Source organism: Amblyomma americanum, chromosome 3 (genome assembly GCF_052857255.1).
Source record: "Amblyomma americanum isolate KBUSLIRL-KWMA chromosome 3, ASM5285725v1, whole genome shotgun sequence".
NCBI lineage: Eukaryota > Metazoa > Arthropoda > Arachnida > Ixodida > Ixodidae > Amblyomma > Amblyomma americanum.
Window position 1 is genome coordinate 101,272,367 of NC_135499.1, and position 19,125 is coordinate 101,291,491.

Here is a 19,125-nt window from a genome sequence, read left to right on the forward strand (position 1 = left end):
TATTCATTTCCGTCTGTCGATAATCGTGCGCAGGAATGCATCTCTACCGTGCATTTCTGCAGACCTACTGATATTTTTTTTTCTTTCGGCGCCCTTCACCTGGAAAGTAAATGTATTGTTATTGGTTTTATGGGGTTCAACGTCTCAAAATGGCTCGGGCTATGCGGGGCACCGTAGTTGAGGGTTTCGAACAATTTCTACCACCTGGGGTTCTTGAGCGTGCAGTGACATCGCACGCTACACGAGAGTCTAGCATTGCGCCTCTACCGAAATGCGACCGCCGGCACCAGGATCGAACCCGGCCGCGTCTTTCGGGTCAGCAGCCGAACACCAAACCACGAGCCACTGCCGCGGCTCATGAAAGTTATGTCCGCAGCATCAGTATGTACATTTGTTTCATGAATGTTTACCTCTGAACAATTGGAAAGTGTATTATCATGCCTGCTCGCCGCTTTTTTCACCGCCTTAATCGCGGTAAAGCAGTCCCACCATGTACACATACTACTGCGCATCTTAATGCTTTGTTTGCCCAGACAGCCACGGACTACAACTGCCATCCTGCCGATGCAGTTCGCCACACACATCCAGCACACTTCTAGGCGTTTACTGAAAAAAAAAATGTTTTAACGACCCACCTGGGCCACACGTAATACTCCAACACGGGAATTTGGAATAAATAAATAAATAAATAAATAAATAAATAAATAAATAAATAAATAAATAAATAAATAAATACCGATTCATGCTCTGTGTAAAAGAGTCGACTAATGGTAAAATGCACGTTTTATACACGTACTTATTTTTGTGGAAATTTAGTTATTGGCGAGAATAGAGTAGGGTCGATACGAGTGGCAACATTTTCTGTGCCGCAGCCCCCATTTTCGCACCTGCGAAGGGGAGGCTCCGAACAGGTGCACGTTGGCGCGCACCCACTGCAGGGCGGCGATCTGGTCCCGGATGCCGACGTTTCCGGGCGCCTCGGGCAGCGCGGCGTTGAGGAAGCCGAAGACGCCGACGCGGTACGCCGGCACCACCACCACGGCGTTCCAGGCGGCCGCCAGGTACTTGCCGTCGTAGAAGGCGTACGGACCGCCGCCGCCGCCGTACTGGAAGAGGCCCCCGTGCAGCACCACCACGGCGGGCAGCGGGGGCCGGCCGCAGGCGTCGCAGGAGTAGTCCTCCCGAAGCTCGTCCAGGGGCTGCCACACGTTCAGGTAGAGGCAGTCGTCCTCGCTGTTGGTCTGCTCGATGGGGCGCCGCGGAAAGGGCGTCCAGTCCAGCTGCGAAGGGAACACGAGATGCACGGAAGCTTCAGCCTTGTTTTGTGGACAGTGAATATTGTAGGGGCTTCACGTTCGGATCTATCTCGGACGTCCGACGGATATCTGTGGTTGCTTGGGAGGTTCGAAAGAAAACGGTTGTTGTGTACACATGAAAGGGGCCATTTTTTTTTTTCATGTTGGCGGCGACTTAGGCCTGTTCGGGAGCGGGTAAACCGTCTTCGCGTATCCTGTCAGGATGTATATATGTAGAATGTGAATGTAATTAGGCCATCTTGAGTCATTTCCTTTCCTCAGAAAAAAACAAAACAATTTTATGTCGGTCACGTGACCGGTCCCTTATAGTTATCAGGAATTTCGGACAGCTCATTTTTTTTGTTTAACTACAGATAACAGAGTGTGTTTTTCCGGTGGATTTAGGTTCTAGTTGATCTCCCACGCACCTCAAAGGCACCGGCGTTTCAACGCCTGGCTTAACATTTGTTCCAACAACATTCAAAGTTTAAACAAAGGGCGTATGGAAATGACGATAATTTAAATGCATTTCGGGTGACGAAAACTACCTTTCTGCATGATATAATTCTTCAATCGCTCTTTTCCAGATTCAAATAGAACAGGGACTGGGCTTTCCATTGCTTAATACCATCTTTCACGAAACAAAGAGGAAGATTGTCCAATACAGGCATTTTCACAGCACGGTTGCCCCATTTCACGCTGGCACTGCGCCTGCACGCACGTAATCGTCGCTCCGTATATCCGAGTAGTTATGGCAATACACGGCACAGATAAGGAGGTTCGCAGACTGAACCTCTTGTACCGCCGGGCATTTTATTTTTCTGAAAAAAAAAATGCAGCCATTTGTTTCTTGTCATGCGCCACATGGCGACAGAAGTGAACTATAGACCACTGTCCCGAATTCCAGGTCACGCGTGTCGGTCGGTGGACAGTGCAGGAAAAAGAAAGAAAAGAAAAGCGTCACGGCGGGGAGAAAATGGGAAAGGAGAGCACGCCGGGCCTTCGTTCTGGCGGTCCTGTGGTGGGAAGGGCAGTCCGGAAATGCGAGGCGCAAACGGCCCTCAGTCGGCGTCGCGGTGTCCGGTTTCGTGTCTGCTCAGTCGAACTGTGGGGACAATGTTTTTACGGGGTTGGCTTCTCGACCCTGTCGAAGGGACGTCGGGGCGGTAGCACTTAGGAGGTTCAGAAACGAACCTATGGATTCTCAGAAACTGGCCCTGTTTTTTTTGGGTACTGTCCAGAGCACGTTAAAATGGCTAATGGCTGTTGTGCGTGATGTTTGGCTCTCTGCTTTTGTTTGTTTTGTTTGTATCATTTCTGGTGCAATGCCGTAGCTAAAGAAAAGGCTGCAGAATCGGCCATTGAGATCTGAAGTGCGATGGGCGGTATATAAGTTTTTTTTTCGGTTCATAATAAAAAAAAAAAGCCTCTCTTATGAAACCTCGTGGAGTGCGTCACTTGTCCGAATACCTGAGCAAAGTTCTGAAGCCCTGAGTCGCAAAGCACATTTCTGGGCTTCCTAACGATATCCGTCCTTTCTTCTTTTACCTAAACATCGAGTGAAATCATGATGGGAGATGAAACGATCGTATATCATCACCACCACAGAATAAGTAGAAATCGTGTCTAAGAGGAAAACAAGTCTTGTCCATAGGAAAAAAAAAACATAGGCTTTCGTGTACCACTTCTGCAATGCGCGTCGAGACTGGGGAGGGTGTATACTCGGCCAGTTCTTTACACTGTAACCCGAGCATCGGACAAGTGTGACGAAGCGAAGTGATGAAACTGGCTAGAATACGCACGTGCTCACTAAGCGCGTCCCGTCAGCGGATAGTTTGGCCGTTTCGCTTTGTCACATAGCGCTGCACGGCCGTTTGTCCCATGCTCGGGTGGCACCAGACACTTTTAGCGAACAGTGCTACCGTTACCGGAGTACCGGGATCCCGCCCACTGCCAGTGAGCAGGCGCTGATTCGTCCCGATGCGGCAGAAGTGCGTGCAGCTGCCGGGTACTGTTATGAGTGGGATGAACACCAGCCGAAGAGCATTAAAACGAAGATTTCATCGACCGGGATGATCACGCGGTCAATTCCGACAGGTCGCTGGACCCCACTAGGACCCCACGAAAAAAAAAAAAAGATTTGCTGGGAACTAGCTGCCTGCGGAATCTTTCCCCCGCTCTTGAAGAGGGGGGAGTGACCTTTCCTTTGGTAGGTTTGTCGCGAGACGCGACCCAGGATGGAGAAGACGACGGAGGGAAGAGGGGACCGCGCCTTCCTTTAATTAACCGTGTCTGACAAGTGCCATCCCGACCGCAAGGAGAGCCCGCCGAAGTTGTAGCCAAGGCGCCGCACCGATGTTTTCGATGGACATGTGCAGCTGGGGGCGAAGTAGCAGCGGACCTCCGAAACCTCCTCGCCCATTCCCACGGTGCTCCGCGTAATATGTGCTGTGTCACTCTCCCGATCGGTGCCTCGTGTTCAATTGGCCTCCGCCTAGTGAAAGGGGCGGAGCCTTAGTGTATTTAACGAGCATCCTGAGGCAGAACGAACGCTCTGAGCCCTGACGACAAGGCTCATCCAGTCGCTCGACGCTATGAACTTTTATTTTGTGACTGTTTGCTCCTTGCTAAATTATGTAAATAAGTTTCTTCAAAGTGCCAGTAAACCTGCTTGTTTTTCGTTTTCCCTACCTTCGGGTGCCATCTTTCGTCAGCCCGAAGTCTCGGACACGCTACCCGAATGAGCCCGGGTTCGAGTGAACCTTTGCGCCACAACAACCGGTGGCAGCGGTGGGATCCGAGGCCTGGGAGTCCCAACAGTACCTGGCGCGCGCCCTCGAGGCGATCTGCACATGCCCATTCGTGGTGGGTGGGTCCCCGGTATACGGTACCGGTACTGGTAACACGGTATGCTAAAGGTGTTTACTGTCATCCAACTGGCTGAAGACGCCACCCGGGCCCAAGAGCTGCGAGCCGTCGTCTAAGCGGATGGCGACCCCAGCCTTCTCTGTTCGATAATAGTTATTTCAATCAATCAATCAATCAATCAATCAAACAATCAATCAGACAAACAATCAACCAATCAACAACCAATAAATAAATAAATAAATAAATAAATCAGAATAGCAAAGCTATAGCTCACAGGGAATCCAGATTCTAGAACCGGCGCGGTGGCCCAGCGAGCCAACCTCCCCCCATGCACCCCTTCTTTGTCCACATGCCTCGGTCCTCTCAATTCTCACCCCACTTCCCCCCTTTAACGCACCGAAGTGGCACCCCCCTGTCAGCGCTGCATAAGGTGCGATTCGCATCCCCCTAGTTGCACCACTGAGGGTATCCCACACTTGACTCAGTTTGAAAATAGGGCCGCGGTGTGGAGAAATCCAGGGGTGGGATAACGATTCCCCAACCGATATTCCATGCCATTTTTGAATTTCCGGCCTTTCTCTATTGGTTGAATTGACGACGCGCCCCGCGTTCGCTCTTGGTTATTATTGGCTGAAGCCTTGAACATGACGTCGCTTCAGCCAATGGCGAAGGGCGGGAAATCCAAAAATGGAATCGATTCTTGAAATCGTTATAGTATACCGAACCAGATTATTTGTTGTAATTTGCGCAGGCGACCGAATCTTTAATATTAGTCATCGTCTCGGGTTTTAAATCTAGAGTAGGAATTCCAATTACAACGTTGCGGAAACTAGTGATTCAGTGCTTTTCAGTTTGATAAGTTCATTATATGCACGTCGCTAACTTCTTTTGCGCGAGTCTGAAAAAAAAATGCTGCGAAATATGGAAGAAAAAACGTTGTTAAATTTCCGCACCATAACGAAAATTCTAATACAAATGCGTACTGGTGTAACACATTTTGTATTTGCTGTATCGATTTTGATTACTTTATTTGTGTTATGATATGTTTTTCTACTACTGCTAGGTCCCCTATTAGTCTGATACGGTTTTGTACCCTTTAAGGGGGAGCAACATGTTACCTTTTAAAAAAGAACACCACTAACTAACCCTGCACACTTTTACTAAGGGCAGCGATTATCCAATCGCATTACTTATTTAGTCAGCTTCGCTGATCAACAACTCGCCACCAAAATATTGCTACGCTGTTCAGAGGGGCTATAAAAACCAATGAAGGCTGCCTACTTGTATAAAGTAAGTGCTGAGGATGTATCCTCTGCATGTCCTTATGATGTCACTACGTTCCCAAAGGACATTAGTATAGCCCCGCAAATGTCTTCCAGCTTCAGGGAATCTAGCAGCGTATCACGCCTTCTATTTTATAATTTTTTTATATTCAACTAATTGTATATTGGGTGCGGATAGGCAAATCAGCTATTAGTTATGTAATTATAATTTTCTCTAAGGTCTCCATGGCACCCGTAGCAGTGCACTGTAGCGTGTAGCGAACGTTTAGTAAACGAATTGAAGACCGCTGATGTGAGCCAACAGTGTGTCCTGGTATCAATGCTTGTGAGGAGACACGGACTAGTGCAGTTTTAAACATATGCCCGTAAGTTCTAATGCTTGTTTTTAGTTGTTTTCCTTATGACTTCTTTGCTAATGAAACAACGCAGTAGTCAATCTGCAAACTGTTACAGATATAGACACATGTGACATTTCTATAAATTCAAATTCATATTGTACATCATTTTGTTGCCCAAGCACTCAGTAACCGTACTGACACAATGAAATATTTCTGAGGATGAAAAAAAGCCATTCTTTGATGCATAAGTGACGTATATGTGGATGGTTATTTTCCTTTTCGTGCATTGTTCATGTATTGTCAGCTGAGACTGAGGAGATATATTTCTTTCTTCTGTTTGTAATTCTGGGTTCCCGCACACTAGCACATGCAGTATGTGTGTACTTCACACAAGCGTTTGTGGAGATGAAGAATGAACAATTTGTCTGTGAACTTTGTTTTCATGTGCATAAATGACAGAATAAAAATTAACGACGACAATAAATTTATCATATATGCCGACGACACAAGTTTATTCTTTCCAGGACCTAGCTTGAGTGAGCTCGAATCTAAAGCCATTGATGTGCTTATGCTGTTAGCAAATTGGAGCATAGTAAACTCTTTAATTACATATGTCTCTAAAACGAAAGGAGTTCTATTCCACCCCAAAAAAACAAGCCACTAAACGTAAACTTAAATCTTAGCCTAGCTGGATCCACAATAGAAATATCCGTCGTCAAAAGTCTCGGTGTTCTTTCCAAGAAAACATCTCGTGGAACGCTTACGTTCAAATGACGTTCTCCAAATTATCTCGCAGTGTTGAGATGTTATCGCGCCTGCGATTCCTTTTACCCCAAAACATAAAATTAGTGTTTTATCATAGCCTCTTTTTTTTTCTACGCTAAGATATTGTTACTTAGTTGTGGGTACGACTACTGCTACCAACCTAGACAATTTGAATAAAATGTAGCGCAAAAGAGACGAGCACGGGAGGAAGACAACACAAACATGAACGCCTTCGTGTTTGTGGTGTCTTCAAAATACGCAAGTTACGAAAGCAGTGCACATCATTTCGAATGAGGTTCACGGTGCACACACCGAAGCACATTTTTGAAAAACTGAACCTCATCCCGTTACCAAATTCCTTCAGTGTCTGCTTCATTTTACCAGACCTCGATGAAAAATAACGACCCTTATTTCAGAGAACTTGCAGCTATGAAATTACGGCACAGTGTCTAGAACAGAAGAAACAGAGCATTGGCAGTTAATTACCATACAAGTGAACAAATTACGGTCACCAGATGCTATGGTACGCCTTACTGAGTGTATTAAATTTCTGAACATTTTGCTAATTTCCTACAATCTACTCTCCACTTTCTATAACCTCTCTGTGATTCTATTTTACATCTATATTATCGTTTTTTCCAAGATTCCTATCTTGTGAAATTCCATTGTATCAGCCTTACCTTACAGCCAGCTTTACCGCTCATTTTTCTGCTTTATTTCACTTCCATTGTAATTCCTGGCTTAATGTTGATGTACTTGTGCTTAGTTTTGTTTTTGCTGCCATGTGCTTTTTTATTTCTTGCTTGCTTTGTGCAACTTGCATGCATTTTTATCGTATCAGCTTCTGCATCGCTCTGCCACCTGCAAACGGGGTGCAGGCCTTTGTCGAGCCTTTTTAGGCTCTATGCTTGCCGCTCCTCAACATCACACGTGTCCAGTGGACGTTGATGCTGAAATAAATTTGTCTTTGACTTTGATAAATAAGAAATTTGAACACACGAAAGAGGTGTTTCGCTTTCGCTGGCAGTTTGGGCACTGGTAAGGCTTTTGTTTCGAAAGCACCACTATATATTAGCGCTGTTCTGAGACCATTTTGCAAGCTTTTGAACCGGTTTACCTATCTGTGTTCTCATGTTCACATTAATGAGCGATCGTTTATTTTTTTAATTGTTAGGGGTGTGACTTGCTATAAACCATAACTGGACGCCCTTTCTCGTTGTAACAGTATTGACGGCTTCTCTACACACTATATTGCCAATAACCATGGCAAGCTAGAGGCCATACATGGAACTTTCTTGTGGTCTGATTTATTTTACGTACTGTCAGTAGCGTTGCGCGCGCTAATTTAGGAAGCTGAAGTGAACCAAGTCGCTGAAACGAAGGGTAAAAATAACGCACAGTGCGACGTATGTGCATAAATACGGCAGTTCTTCCAATAGTAAATTCCAGGAATCTGAAAAATGAAAAAGAAATAAAAAAGAATTGTGCATAAAAAGAACATTTGCAACAAAAAGAAAAAAATGCGTCGGCCGGGAATCGAACCCGGGCCACCCGCGTGGCAGGCGAGTATTCTACCACTGAACCACCGACGCCACGAAGAATACGAGGTGCTATTGAACGATGTCAAGGCCATTGCCGTCGGGTAATTATTTCATGCTGAAAAATGCACTTTTCAATGATCCTGGCCCCGCCGCGGTGGCTCAGTGGTTAGGGCGCTCGACTACTGATCCGGAGTTCCCGGGTTCGAACCCGACCGCGGCGGCTGCGTTTTTATGGAGGAAAAACGCTAAGGCGCCCGTGTGCTGTGCGATGTCAGTGCACGTTAAAGATCCGCAGGTGGTCGAAATTATTCCGGAGCCCTCCACTAAGGCACCTCTTCTTCCTTTCTTCTTTCACTCCCTCCTTTATCCCTTCCCTTACGGCGCGGGTCAGGTGTCCAACGATATATGAGACAGATACTGCGCCATTTCTTTTCCCCCGAAACCAATTATTATTATTATTATTATTATTATTATTATTAATGATCCTGTGGCGGGAGCAGCGCAGCACGAGACGTCAAAATCTGCAACAATTGCATCTTGACGATTCATAGCACGCAAATCGCGTAAGTTGCGAGCCCATTCATTCTTGTACCGGTCTCAGAACGCCAACACAATTTATTTTTCACAATTTTGACACAATTTTAATGTGGCGGGTGACCACATTAAATAGAAATTAGGTGAAGTCAAAGATGTTGCACACCATATCTGAAAGAAACGCCTGCTAATCACTATGAACGAGCAAAAAACTCAATGTACTAAAAAGACGTTCACAAATCATTACTGTATGTTGCAACAAAATTTTCTGCCTCAAAACGCGCGGTTCAGCTTCTGCGATTGCATAAGAATTTTGTGGTACCAGGTACAATAGTATGAAGAATTGATCAAACTGAAAAGTTATTCATATTCTGGTCAAAATGTTTAAAAAACAAAAGAAAAAGGTGCAAGCGCAAATATCGTAGTTCCTTTTTGTTTTTGTTGGCGACCAAATAACACGCATCAATGACAGATGGCACCACCAGCAACAATCTCTTTAGCTTGCCTTTCCCTCGCGTCTAGAACATATGCTCTGGTCTTGCGAAAGAATTGAAGAATAAAGAATTCAGCCGTGCATGATGCGAAAACGTAATCGTGTACGTAAAGATCGGCGAACCAGAACCCGCAAACGACGTCAGACTCGGCGATCAAGGACGCGTCCAGGCAGGTGGGAGGCTGCACTTCGCAGCCCGGACCTGGATGAACAATTCTGGGCTGTCCAGCAGGCTCACGACGTGGCCGCGTGAGACTCGGCCTTCCGGTCCCGACGTGGGAACGGTCCACTTAGAGGTTAATTATCACTACTTGCAGGACCAAATAAAGTTTTCCATCCATCCATCCATCCCTCGCGTCATGATGAACGTAGGGTACATTTCTAGAAATCCTATACAATTCTATACGTTAGCCACTGTACGCAGGGCGAACAGGGAAGCGTGCTTCACTCATTCTTTGTAAAGATTTTAGCACTCGAAGCATTGCAGCAGCGTTAGCTTGGTGATACATCTATACACATTGTAGGCACGGTGGTTAGACATAGCTGCGCACATCTTTGCTGCGAGAATATATATTTTTAAAGCGAAAGTTCTACTGCCCCCCTCCCGTAGCTTCTTCGCCGTGCGCGCGAGTTTGAACTTGAACCGAGGAGAAACCACGTGAAGCTATGACGTCACCCAGCCGCCGTCGCCACCGAAACCAATTAGCGCTCGCCTCTTTTCTATAGGACGGGTTCGAACCCGATCGAGGCGGTTGCGTTTTTATGGAGGCTAAACGCTAAGGTGCCCGTGTGCTGTGCGATGCCAGTGCACGTTAAAGATCCCCAGGTGGCCGAAATTATTTCGGAGCCCACCACTACGGCACCTCTTTCTTCCTTTCTTCTTTCACTCCCTCCTTTATCCATTCCCTTACGGCGCGGTTCAGGTGTCCAACGATATATGTGAGAGATACTGCGCCATTTCCTTTCCCCAGAAAAACCAATTATTATTATTATTCTATAGGACGTCGGCGTTCATTGTGCTCATTGGCGTTGACAACGTTCTAGACAATGATTATTTTTAGGAAAGGAAAGGCGCGCATAACTGGCTTCTTGGGTCAGTAGCCTCATTCGCGCTTTGAGGTACGCGGTGGTGGTAAGAGAATGATGTGGCGTTAGCGCTGATAACGTTGCAGCAGACACGCGGCACTGCAGCAACAGGCCGCAGTGTTCATTGGATGACCATCCTCGATCAACGGCGCGCCCACCCTTCCAAGGTGGCAGGGTGGGCGCGCTGCCTATCGAGTGTGCGGAACGCGCTCAGCGTTACACACGCCAAGCCGCGTCTACTTGCCCGATACACCACAGCTTTCGCTCTCTAACCAGGTTCATCAGTATTTAAACCGCAGCTATTTTTTTTTTCCCTCTTAACATTACGATTACTTGCACAGAGCTTATGGGCGAGCTTAATGCCACGCGAGCTGGCTGGCATATTGAGTACACTTCCTCTATTCGAAGGGCACACGACTTATGGACACACAAGTGGGAAGTGTGTCTCGTATCGTTTCAACCGCTCACTGGGATCTCAGGTAGCGCAGAACAGTGCAGTAACGTTATACAGTTATCGTGAAGACTTTCAAAAATTTCCCCGCCTCAACCGCTGGCTCATTTGCGGTGAAACTGCACACATGGCTTGCGTACTATGGTAATTTTTGTATCGTAGCAAGTTTGACAACGGTACTTACTTAGTCGAGCCGTGCATGATGCGAAAACGTAATCGTCAACGTAGAGATCGGCGAACCAAAACCCGCAGACGACGTCAATTTTCGGTATTGTGCGACGGTGGCGCCATCTCTTTTTGCAGTGGAAAACGTCACGACAAGGCCGCCGAGGCAAGCGTTGCAAGAAGCGCGGGCCCTTTGAATATGCCGTTGCGGCCGTTTTGTCTGCTTCTACTGAAGCGCTTACAGCATTTTCGGCTAATTGAGCGAAAAACAAAATATCAGAGCAACTGATCTAACGAGGCTTTATTTTTCAAAGAACATTGTTTGCAGCGCTCGCCTCGGCGGCCTTGTGACGTTTTCATGACAACTTTCATGGCAACGTTTCCTGGAGACTGCAAAGTACTGTACAGAGCACTTGGCCCCTTTAAAAGCAGTTCGAAAACAACGCCTGAATACTACGATAAATCGAGATATTATTCATTCCAAGCGTAAAATAAAAAGACTGAGAAACGGGAACAAAACGACGACCCCGCGGATTGCGGAGCTGAAACAAAGAATTACTAATAAAGGTATACATTTGGACAGAGGTATACCTCGGCACCATGAGAGGTGGCTAAGTCACGCTCACAGTCACGGTGACTGCCACTCACATCCACCCATTCACACTCACGTCCACTCGCACTCGCACTCATGTCCACTTGCACTGACAACCACTCACTAACACTCGCGCTCATGACCACTCGCACTTGCATCCACTCACAAACACTCACTCGCACTCACGTCCACTCGCACTGACAACCACTCATTCACACTCATGTACACTCACACTCGCACTCATGTCTACTCACATCCACTCACTCACACTCATAACCATTCGCTCTCACAACCACTTACTCGCACTCACAAACACTCACTCGCACTCACAAACATTCACTCTCATTCGCGGTTACTAAAAAGTCTCTTTCCTTGTTTGCTGACATCGGAAGGATTAAGAGATTTACTGCCGCGGCAGACTGGGCTCGTGGATCCACTGGCACAGCCCTAGTCGCAAAGATGTACATCTTTGGTGGTACTGGTGGTACGGTGGTACTGGTGGGCGTACTGGTGGTACGCCGCCCAGGCTCTGTCAGGCTGTTGGCCAATTTTCACAGTTTAAATGTTAGAAGAAAGTGGTCACTTCTCACGCACATCCCTTGTACCGAACCAATGTTACGCACGTGTGCTCCTGCGCTTGCTCCTGAAACAATGAGTGCCTGTTTAGCGTCAGCAGCTAAGCTGCTTACACACATTTTTGTACGGTGTCTATAAACGTGCGCAGGGTTCTCCATGAGTCCATGAGGGGGAGCCAAGTTTCAGCGTAGCGCCCCCCCCCCCCCCCCTTCCAATCTCCTCTCAACGGCCAGAATGGAGCCTAAAGATGAGGGATAATTAAAACATTCATTTCAAATGATGGAATTGCTAAATATGCAAGATATTATAGAGCTGTAGTTTTTACTTTCATGTGTAAAATCGGCAGAAGAATGTGTGGTAGAGAGAGTGCAAGCGGATGGTGTTTTGACACTCACAAAGTGAACAAGGGAGGCGAAAGCCTCAGAATTCTTGCCAACGTTTCAACAAGCGGTCTTGTCTTCACCCAGACGAGGACTTGTCGTCTCCCCCCGCCCTTAGTTTCCTGTTTTCTTCTCGTCAGGTTTTCGGCTATGTTGACTGTTTTTTTCTTCGCTGCCGTCTCGGTATAGCGTATGAGTGTAGCGTATGAGCGCTTGCGTGCACTATACGCAAGCATTTAGCGGGAGGTAGCAGAGGAGGTTGCACGACCACTTTTAGTTTATCGTATGCCAACCTGAACGCAACGATAGCGTAGGTTGCAGTGGCGCCATCTGGTGTTAAATTGTGAAAATATGTTGCGACAAAGTTTTTTCTATTTAGCAGAGGCATGACCAAGGTTATCCAAGTCGCATCACGCAGATAGCCGGTTGCGTGGCCAAATGGTTCGTGCTCTGCACAGTGGAGGTAGGACCCGACTTTTTTTAGGTAACCGAACCGAGCGAGGCTCTTAATAACGTCATGGTGCGTACTAGCATCCTTTCGGACCCCTACTGCCTAGCGTTTTTAAGCTGGGACGACATCGAAGCCGTGATGATGCACGAGCGTGAACAGCAACGCATACTCTATGCGCTGTCAACACGGTGGCTGCCATCTGAGAAGTACGACCACGATGTCAACGCACACACGCGATACGAGCACTGCGACGCAGCGTTGCTGCGACGGGCTTGGTGGTTAGCCTAGATACAGTGCTCTAGAATATCCTACACAGACCAGTTAACCGGCGAAATGGCTACTTTTGGCAAGGCTGTGACTACATTTCCTTAAGAATCCAAATCAAGGCAATCCACAGTCGGCTCTGTCTTGTTAGGGTTAAGAGCTGCGGAATCGTTACACAGAATCGAAATTTGGGAAAGTTTATCCTTCTTTCTTAATGCTGTTGGCGAGGCGAGGCAAAGCTAATATCACGTGTGCCATGTAAAGCAATTAATATGCCTAAAAACCCAATAACATTGGCGAATTCTCTCCGAAGCGGGGGACGTGGGCGCCGCCATCTTGACAACGCTATTTTTCCTAGCGTACGCAAGAGCACGCACGCTAAACCTCGGTTTGGAATAGCGTTTAGCGCATGCGCAGTACGAAGCACGCTATTTTATAGTGTACGCTATGCCTTTGTGTATGTCTGCGACCTCCTGCATGTTTGTAAACAAACGAGGTGGCGCTGCAGTCGCTAGCGGGCTCGTGGTAGGCAAAAGGCCAGGGAGTGTCGTCGCAGAGCGGTGTTGAGCGCGGGTTTTCAAGGCTTGTAGGCGCTTTATCAGTTTCTACGAATCACAGCAATGGTTGATGTTTACAGCTTAGTAATTTCTTGAAGTACACCAGCTCGCGTTGGCCACGTGTGGCGTATTCAGAGAAATAGTTCGCCACTGTGTATTGTATATATGGCTAGTAGTAAACAGAAAGCGTTTCTGCCGTTGATTTTTACGCTAGGCATTGAATAAAATAAGAAGTTGTTGACACTCTGCTCTAGCCAGAATGATTTTGCTTCGGAGCAGTAGTGAGATGATGTGCTGGCGATCTTTCGGCGGAGCAGACGTGCGCTCACCGTCTGCTGACATATGTAGGTGTCGTGCTGTGCGAAAAGTGGGGACAGCGTCGTCTTCTTATTCTCCTCTAGCTGTCCCGCTTAAGCGCTGTTTTTATCCGCAGGATCACGCACCAGCCAGGCCGACTTCTCCCCTTGTTGAACTGGTCGATTTGGTGAAAATTTTTGATTTCAGGAAATATTTTCTTTCTTAGCGCTGGGGTGTTCTGTTTCGTGACGAAAAATTATAGCTGAATATTCAGTAGAAATTTATAAAGTACGCTTTCGAGATGCGTGGTCGTCGAAAATTGTGAGGTAATTTCTTTGAGGCTTTCTTTGAGTTCAGGGCCGCATTTCTTTGACCAAAGCGCAAGCGAAGAGGCCAAAAACGAGGAAGTAAACGTCAAGGTTCGTTTTCTGACCTTTCACATTTTCTGCGATTGGCATCACTCACACCTTCGTAATGTCGTAACGCATGAAAATAGAATGATTCTATTTGTCGCAAACGATTCCTGAGACGTTGAGGAGTGTAATTTATCTCCCGATTTTTTTTCCCTACACGTGCCGTGTTATGTTCGTTATTTTTGTAAGAAACGTTTTCACGTAACTATGCATGCATAAGTACATGACCGTCTAAAAAAAGAAGTAATAGCGTCATATGCAGAACAGGGCTTTGTGAACATGCTGGCATAAAAAATTTGCACACTTTCTACTCAATTATTTAAGTCCTTGAGGTGACTTGACGAGGGTGTTAATTATAATTACCCAAGAACTGCACCAGGTATAGCTAAAAATAAAAGGCATTACTGAAACTAGCGTAGCAATTTCATATTTGCACCAAATTTAGTTTCATATCGCGTGCATAAATAACGAAAACACTTTTCATTGCCGCGCCCCCTCTCAATCTCGACATGTCTGTTAGCAGCACGCCTGCGGCTGCTTGTTTCCAAACAAGCTTCGCGGTCATGGACTGCATCATGAAACATGACACATGCATGATGCAATGAAAAAGCATGTGGCTTTTAGCACACTTAAGGTACGCTATTTTAAGCACGCCAACGTGACCGCGCATGAACTTGCCAGATTTCTTTCTACTCGAATCAAATAATTACGTCGGTCATATTAACAAACACTTTCAAGTAAATATCAAATGCCATAAAACGTGCCATTAAAACATGCTGTGCTATTAACAAAAGAACGCGTTCCTTGGGGGCGAGTGAACCTGCCGGCGGGGGCCCCGTGCACACCGGCTCAGGTGATAAATGCGTGCGCAGCTACATACGTGCTTTTTTTCTTGCGCAGTTATAAGCGTACTATGCTGATGTTTTCAGGTGAATGAACGCAGTAACTTACATGCTATTAAGTACATTGAGTGGCAGTGCCGATCGAATCCCAGACTTCGCGCTTTAGTACCGCGGCCCATTCCCCGTTAGCCAATTTACTAAAGCGGTATTTATCGCGAGAAGCCTATCGGGGCTAATTTAAATTTCCTTTTATGCTACTACGTGGATCGAATAGTGACGCAGCTGATCAAAACATGCTGCTTCTGCAGTGCTCAGGCATGATGCAGCCGCCGGTAGCTGCAGCAGCTGCGGTAGGCATCGGCTGGCGGTAGCTGTTTTGCCTACCATGCGAAAGTCGCTGCTGACATCAGCGCCACCGCATCTTCGTGACGTCGCGGGGTGAAGGAGGTCCATACTAAAAGTCTAGTTTTAACAGCAGCACCCGCTTACACGATACTTTTAGGCGAAATGAAAACTGTCGCCCTACCTTGATTCTTATTAGCTTTCATTGGCTCGTACTGCTTTTCTTTGGGAGTTTTTTCCCAAGCGAAAAGGCGACAACACACAGAGACATTCTGTTGTAGATCGCCTGGACCCCAGACGCCTTCGACGGCATTCAGACTGCGAGATTCGGGGCGCTCGATGAACTATTAAAGGGACACTGAGGAGAAATTGAAGTTGGCTTGTATCGATAGAATAGCAGCTCCTGATCACAAAAACGTCACTCTTACTGAAAACAAAGCTCTTGTAATGTAGAAAATAGCAAGAACCAAAATACAGGTATCGCCGCCACAGGCCAATCTCGCAAGTAGAAGCGTGATGACTTCCTAGGACAAGAGGCGCCACCTTGGAGGAATTTCCTTACTTCATGGACGTCGCGAATCTCTGAGGCTGGCAAAGGAAGGTTGCGCAGCACCGCACCGCTAGCCGTTAGAAATCACGGAGTCTGCGTTTACGTCACGTGTCACGTCATTCCGTTCTGAGACGTCATAAGAGTTGCCGTGGCGTCATAAGAGTTCCCTGAGTTTGAATCAGAGCGGCGGGAAAAACTTTTTCATCTTCGAATCCAAATTTCTTTGAAATAAATGCATCCTTCGCGCACGGATAAGCGGCAACGAAGCCATGAAATGCTTTGGTGCTTTGGTGTTTTTGGGGAAAGGAAATGGCGCAATATCTGTCTCGCATATCGGCGGACACCTGAACCGCGCCGTAAGGGAAGGGATAAAGGGGGGAGTGAAAGAAGAAAGGAAGAAAGAGGTGCCGTAGTGGAGGGCTCCGGAATAATTTCGACCACCTGGGGATCTTTAACGTGCGCTGACATCGCACAGCACACGGGCGCCTTAGCGTTTTTCCTCCATAAAAACGCAGCCGCCGCGGTCGGGTTCGAACCCGGGAACTCCGGCTCAGTAGTCGAGCGCCCTAACCACTGAGCCACCGCGGCCGAACTATCAGATTATGCTAACAAAAAAAAATTCATAGAGTTCTCCTCAGTGTCCCTTTAAGCAGACATGTAAATGGAAAGAGGTGCTCGTTGTGACAAATTACGGGAGCCAATAGTCACCGAAACCAAGGAGCATAGAGGATGTCTTTTCTTTTAGTTTTGTAGTTTTTATCAAGCGGAAAATAATAAACGCAGAAGAAAAAAACAATCACATGCCGCCGGTGGGATCCGAACCCCCGGCCTCCGAATTTCGCATTCGGTGCTCGACCAACTGAGCGACGGCGACGGGGCCTCGAATCTGGCATTCCTGATGTCATACGTAGCATAAGAGGGTTCTCGCACAGCTTCCACCCTGACCGTTTGACCACGTTCCTACGTGGCATTAGCGGTTAATACAGGACGTACTACATCCGCTGCAATGGACGAGGGTGGCGCTGGTGAACACTCTCAAGGTTCTGTTACAGGCAGCATAAATACTCCCGTAAGCAGAAGACTGGACAGCCGTCGCCGTAGCTCAGTTGGTAGAGCACCAGACGCGAAATTCGGAGGTCGTGGGTTCGGATCCCACAGGGGGCATGTGGTTGTTTTTTCTTCTGCATTTATTGATCTGCTATTGATAAAAACTACAAAATTAAAAAAAAGACATCCCCTATGATTCTTGGTTTCGGTGACTATTGGCTTCGGTCGTTTAAGTTGAAACTGTAAGTCGAGCCTATCAAAAAGAGTGCGGCCGATTTCGTTGCTGCCTCTTATGTGCTGCCGAAATTCGACGCACCATTTCATCACCATCAGCAAGAAACAGTCATTTCTGGCGCAGATTAAAACATTAAATATTACCATTTTGGATATAAAAACGTCGTGGTTTATTTGCCACACAGGGCTCCTTCAAGTGCATGCTATAGAAACAAGACCCTCTGTCGTTACTGAAATGCGCACTTGGCTTTCGCTTTATTTCCGGGCTTGAGCCGAGCTGGTGCAGTTCGAGCTGTGCCAAGTCGGTCAGGTTTTCGCTTGGGTCCGGCCGAATCAGAAAATTACGGCCAGAGCAGAGCTCTAAAATGCGCACACCCGGGCACGGAAAAAACCTAAGTGTCCACTGCAGTATTCGAGATCCCACCGTACGCTAGTTATCGCCAAGAAGCGGACATTCGTTTCAGCAGCAAGTGTTGCAACGCTTTGTATACGAGCTCGAGCCTTGTGATAAGCGTGACAAGAGACATCGAGACAGATGCAATGCGAAATTTGATCAAATGATCTGCTAAAACTCGTCGCGGCTCATTGCGCCCGCGAAGGACCAGCGCCCATGCCAACGGTGAACTACAATAGCGAAGAGCAACGCAAGATCGCTGTTCCTGTGCCAGCGGAATCCTCTGCTTCGGTTGTCCAAAGAGACCTGCGTGATCTCTTATCTTCCCCGAGCGCCCTCCGTAGTGAATATTTGCTTCCCTCAGCTGCCACCACATGAAAATAGCTAAGCTGATACTGTCGTCTCGAAATACGTACACGCGACCAGTTTCGCTGTCGCGTCCACTCACCACTTACATCCACTTGCCACTCACGCGCACTCAGCACTCACGTCCACTCATAACTCATGTCCACTCACCCCTCATCTTTACTCGCACTTACATCCACTCAGTCACACTCACATCCACTTACTCGCACTCACATCCACTCACTCACACACTCCTGACCACCCATGCTCACATCCATTCACTCGTACTCAAACCACGTCCACTCACACTCACAACCTCTCACTCGCAGTCAAGCTCATTACAACCCACACTCACATCCACTCACTCGCACTCGCACTCACGCCCACTCATAATCACAACCACTCACTTACACTCGCACTCACAGACGTGGATTTGAGTGCGAATGAGGCGATATGAGTGCACTCATGAGTGAGTGTGCTGACGTATGGCCAGAGGTAAGTTCTATAGCTCGAATCTTGACGAATTTATTTCTAGCTATCCAAAGAGTTTTGGCTACACCTAAGCCAAAGAAAACAACAGATAGAAAGCATTAGATCAATTGTAAGACTGGCATTCGGCTCCGGCATCTTCAGAGGCTGGCGCTTAACGAAGAAGACAACGAAAAGCGCCGAACGCTCCGTCCCTCGTGCGTTACGCCTGCCTTACGCTGCTGTGCTTGTGGGGAAGGTCATGGCAGAGAGGAATGTCCCGAACAGCAAGAGAAATGTCTTTGTAGTGGTGCTCACCCTGCTGATTCGCCTGACTGTGCTGCACGAGCACAAGAAGTTCAGGTGCTCGAGCTTATAGACGAGCACAGATGCACGCGGAGAGAAGCTTTTGCCGCAGTCAAGGAGAGAGCTTCAGGCTACTCTAGTGTGGCCGCCAAGTGCCCACCCATAATGGATGCCAGTTGGTCCCAGGCTATTACAGCGGCAGTTGAGAAAGCTGGGGCAAATGCAATGGATCGCATTATGGAAACCGT

At 47.3% G+C, this 19,125-nt stretch overlaps 1 protein-coding gene and 1 non-coding gene across 2 annotated transcripts in view; both read right to left on the bottom strand.

The window, feature by feature from the left end:
• Nucleotides 1-19,125, bottom strand: part of LOC144123931 (acetylcholinesterase-like) — a 45,170-nt gene that overhangs the window by 6,902 nt on the left and 19,143 nt on the right. Inside the window, exon 3 of the mRNA XM_077656642.1 lies at nucleotides 888-1,280. Coding sequence (XP_077512768.1) covers nucleotides 888-1,280 — 393 coding nt within the window. The remainder of the gene's footprint in view (nucleotides 1-887; nucleotides 1,281-19,125) is intronic.
• On the bottom strand, nucleotides 8,071-8,141 carry TRNAG-GCC (transfer RNA glycine (anticodon GCC)). Its single transcript has one exon. It is a non-coding gene; the product is annotated as a tRNA-Gly (tRNA).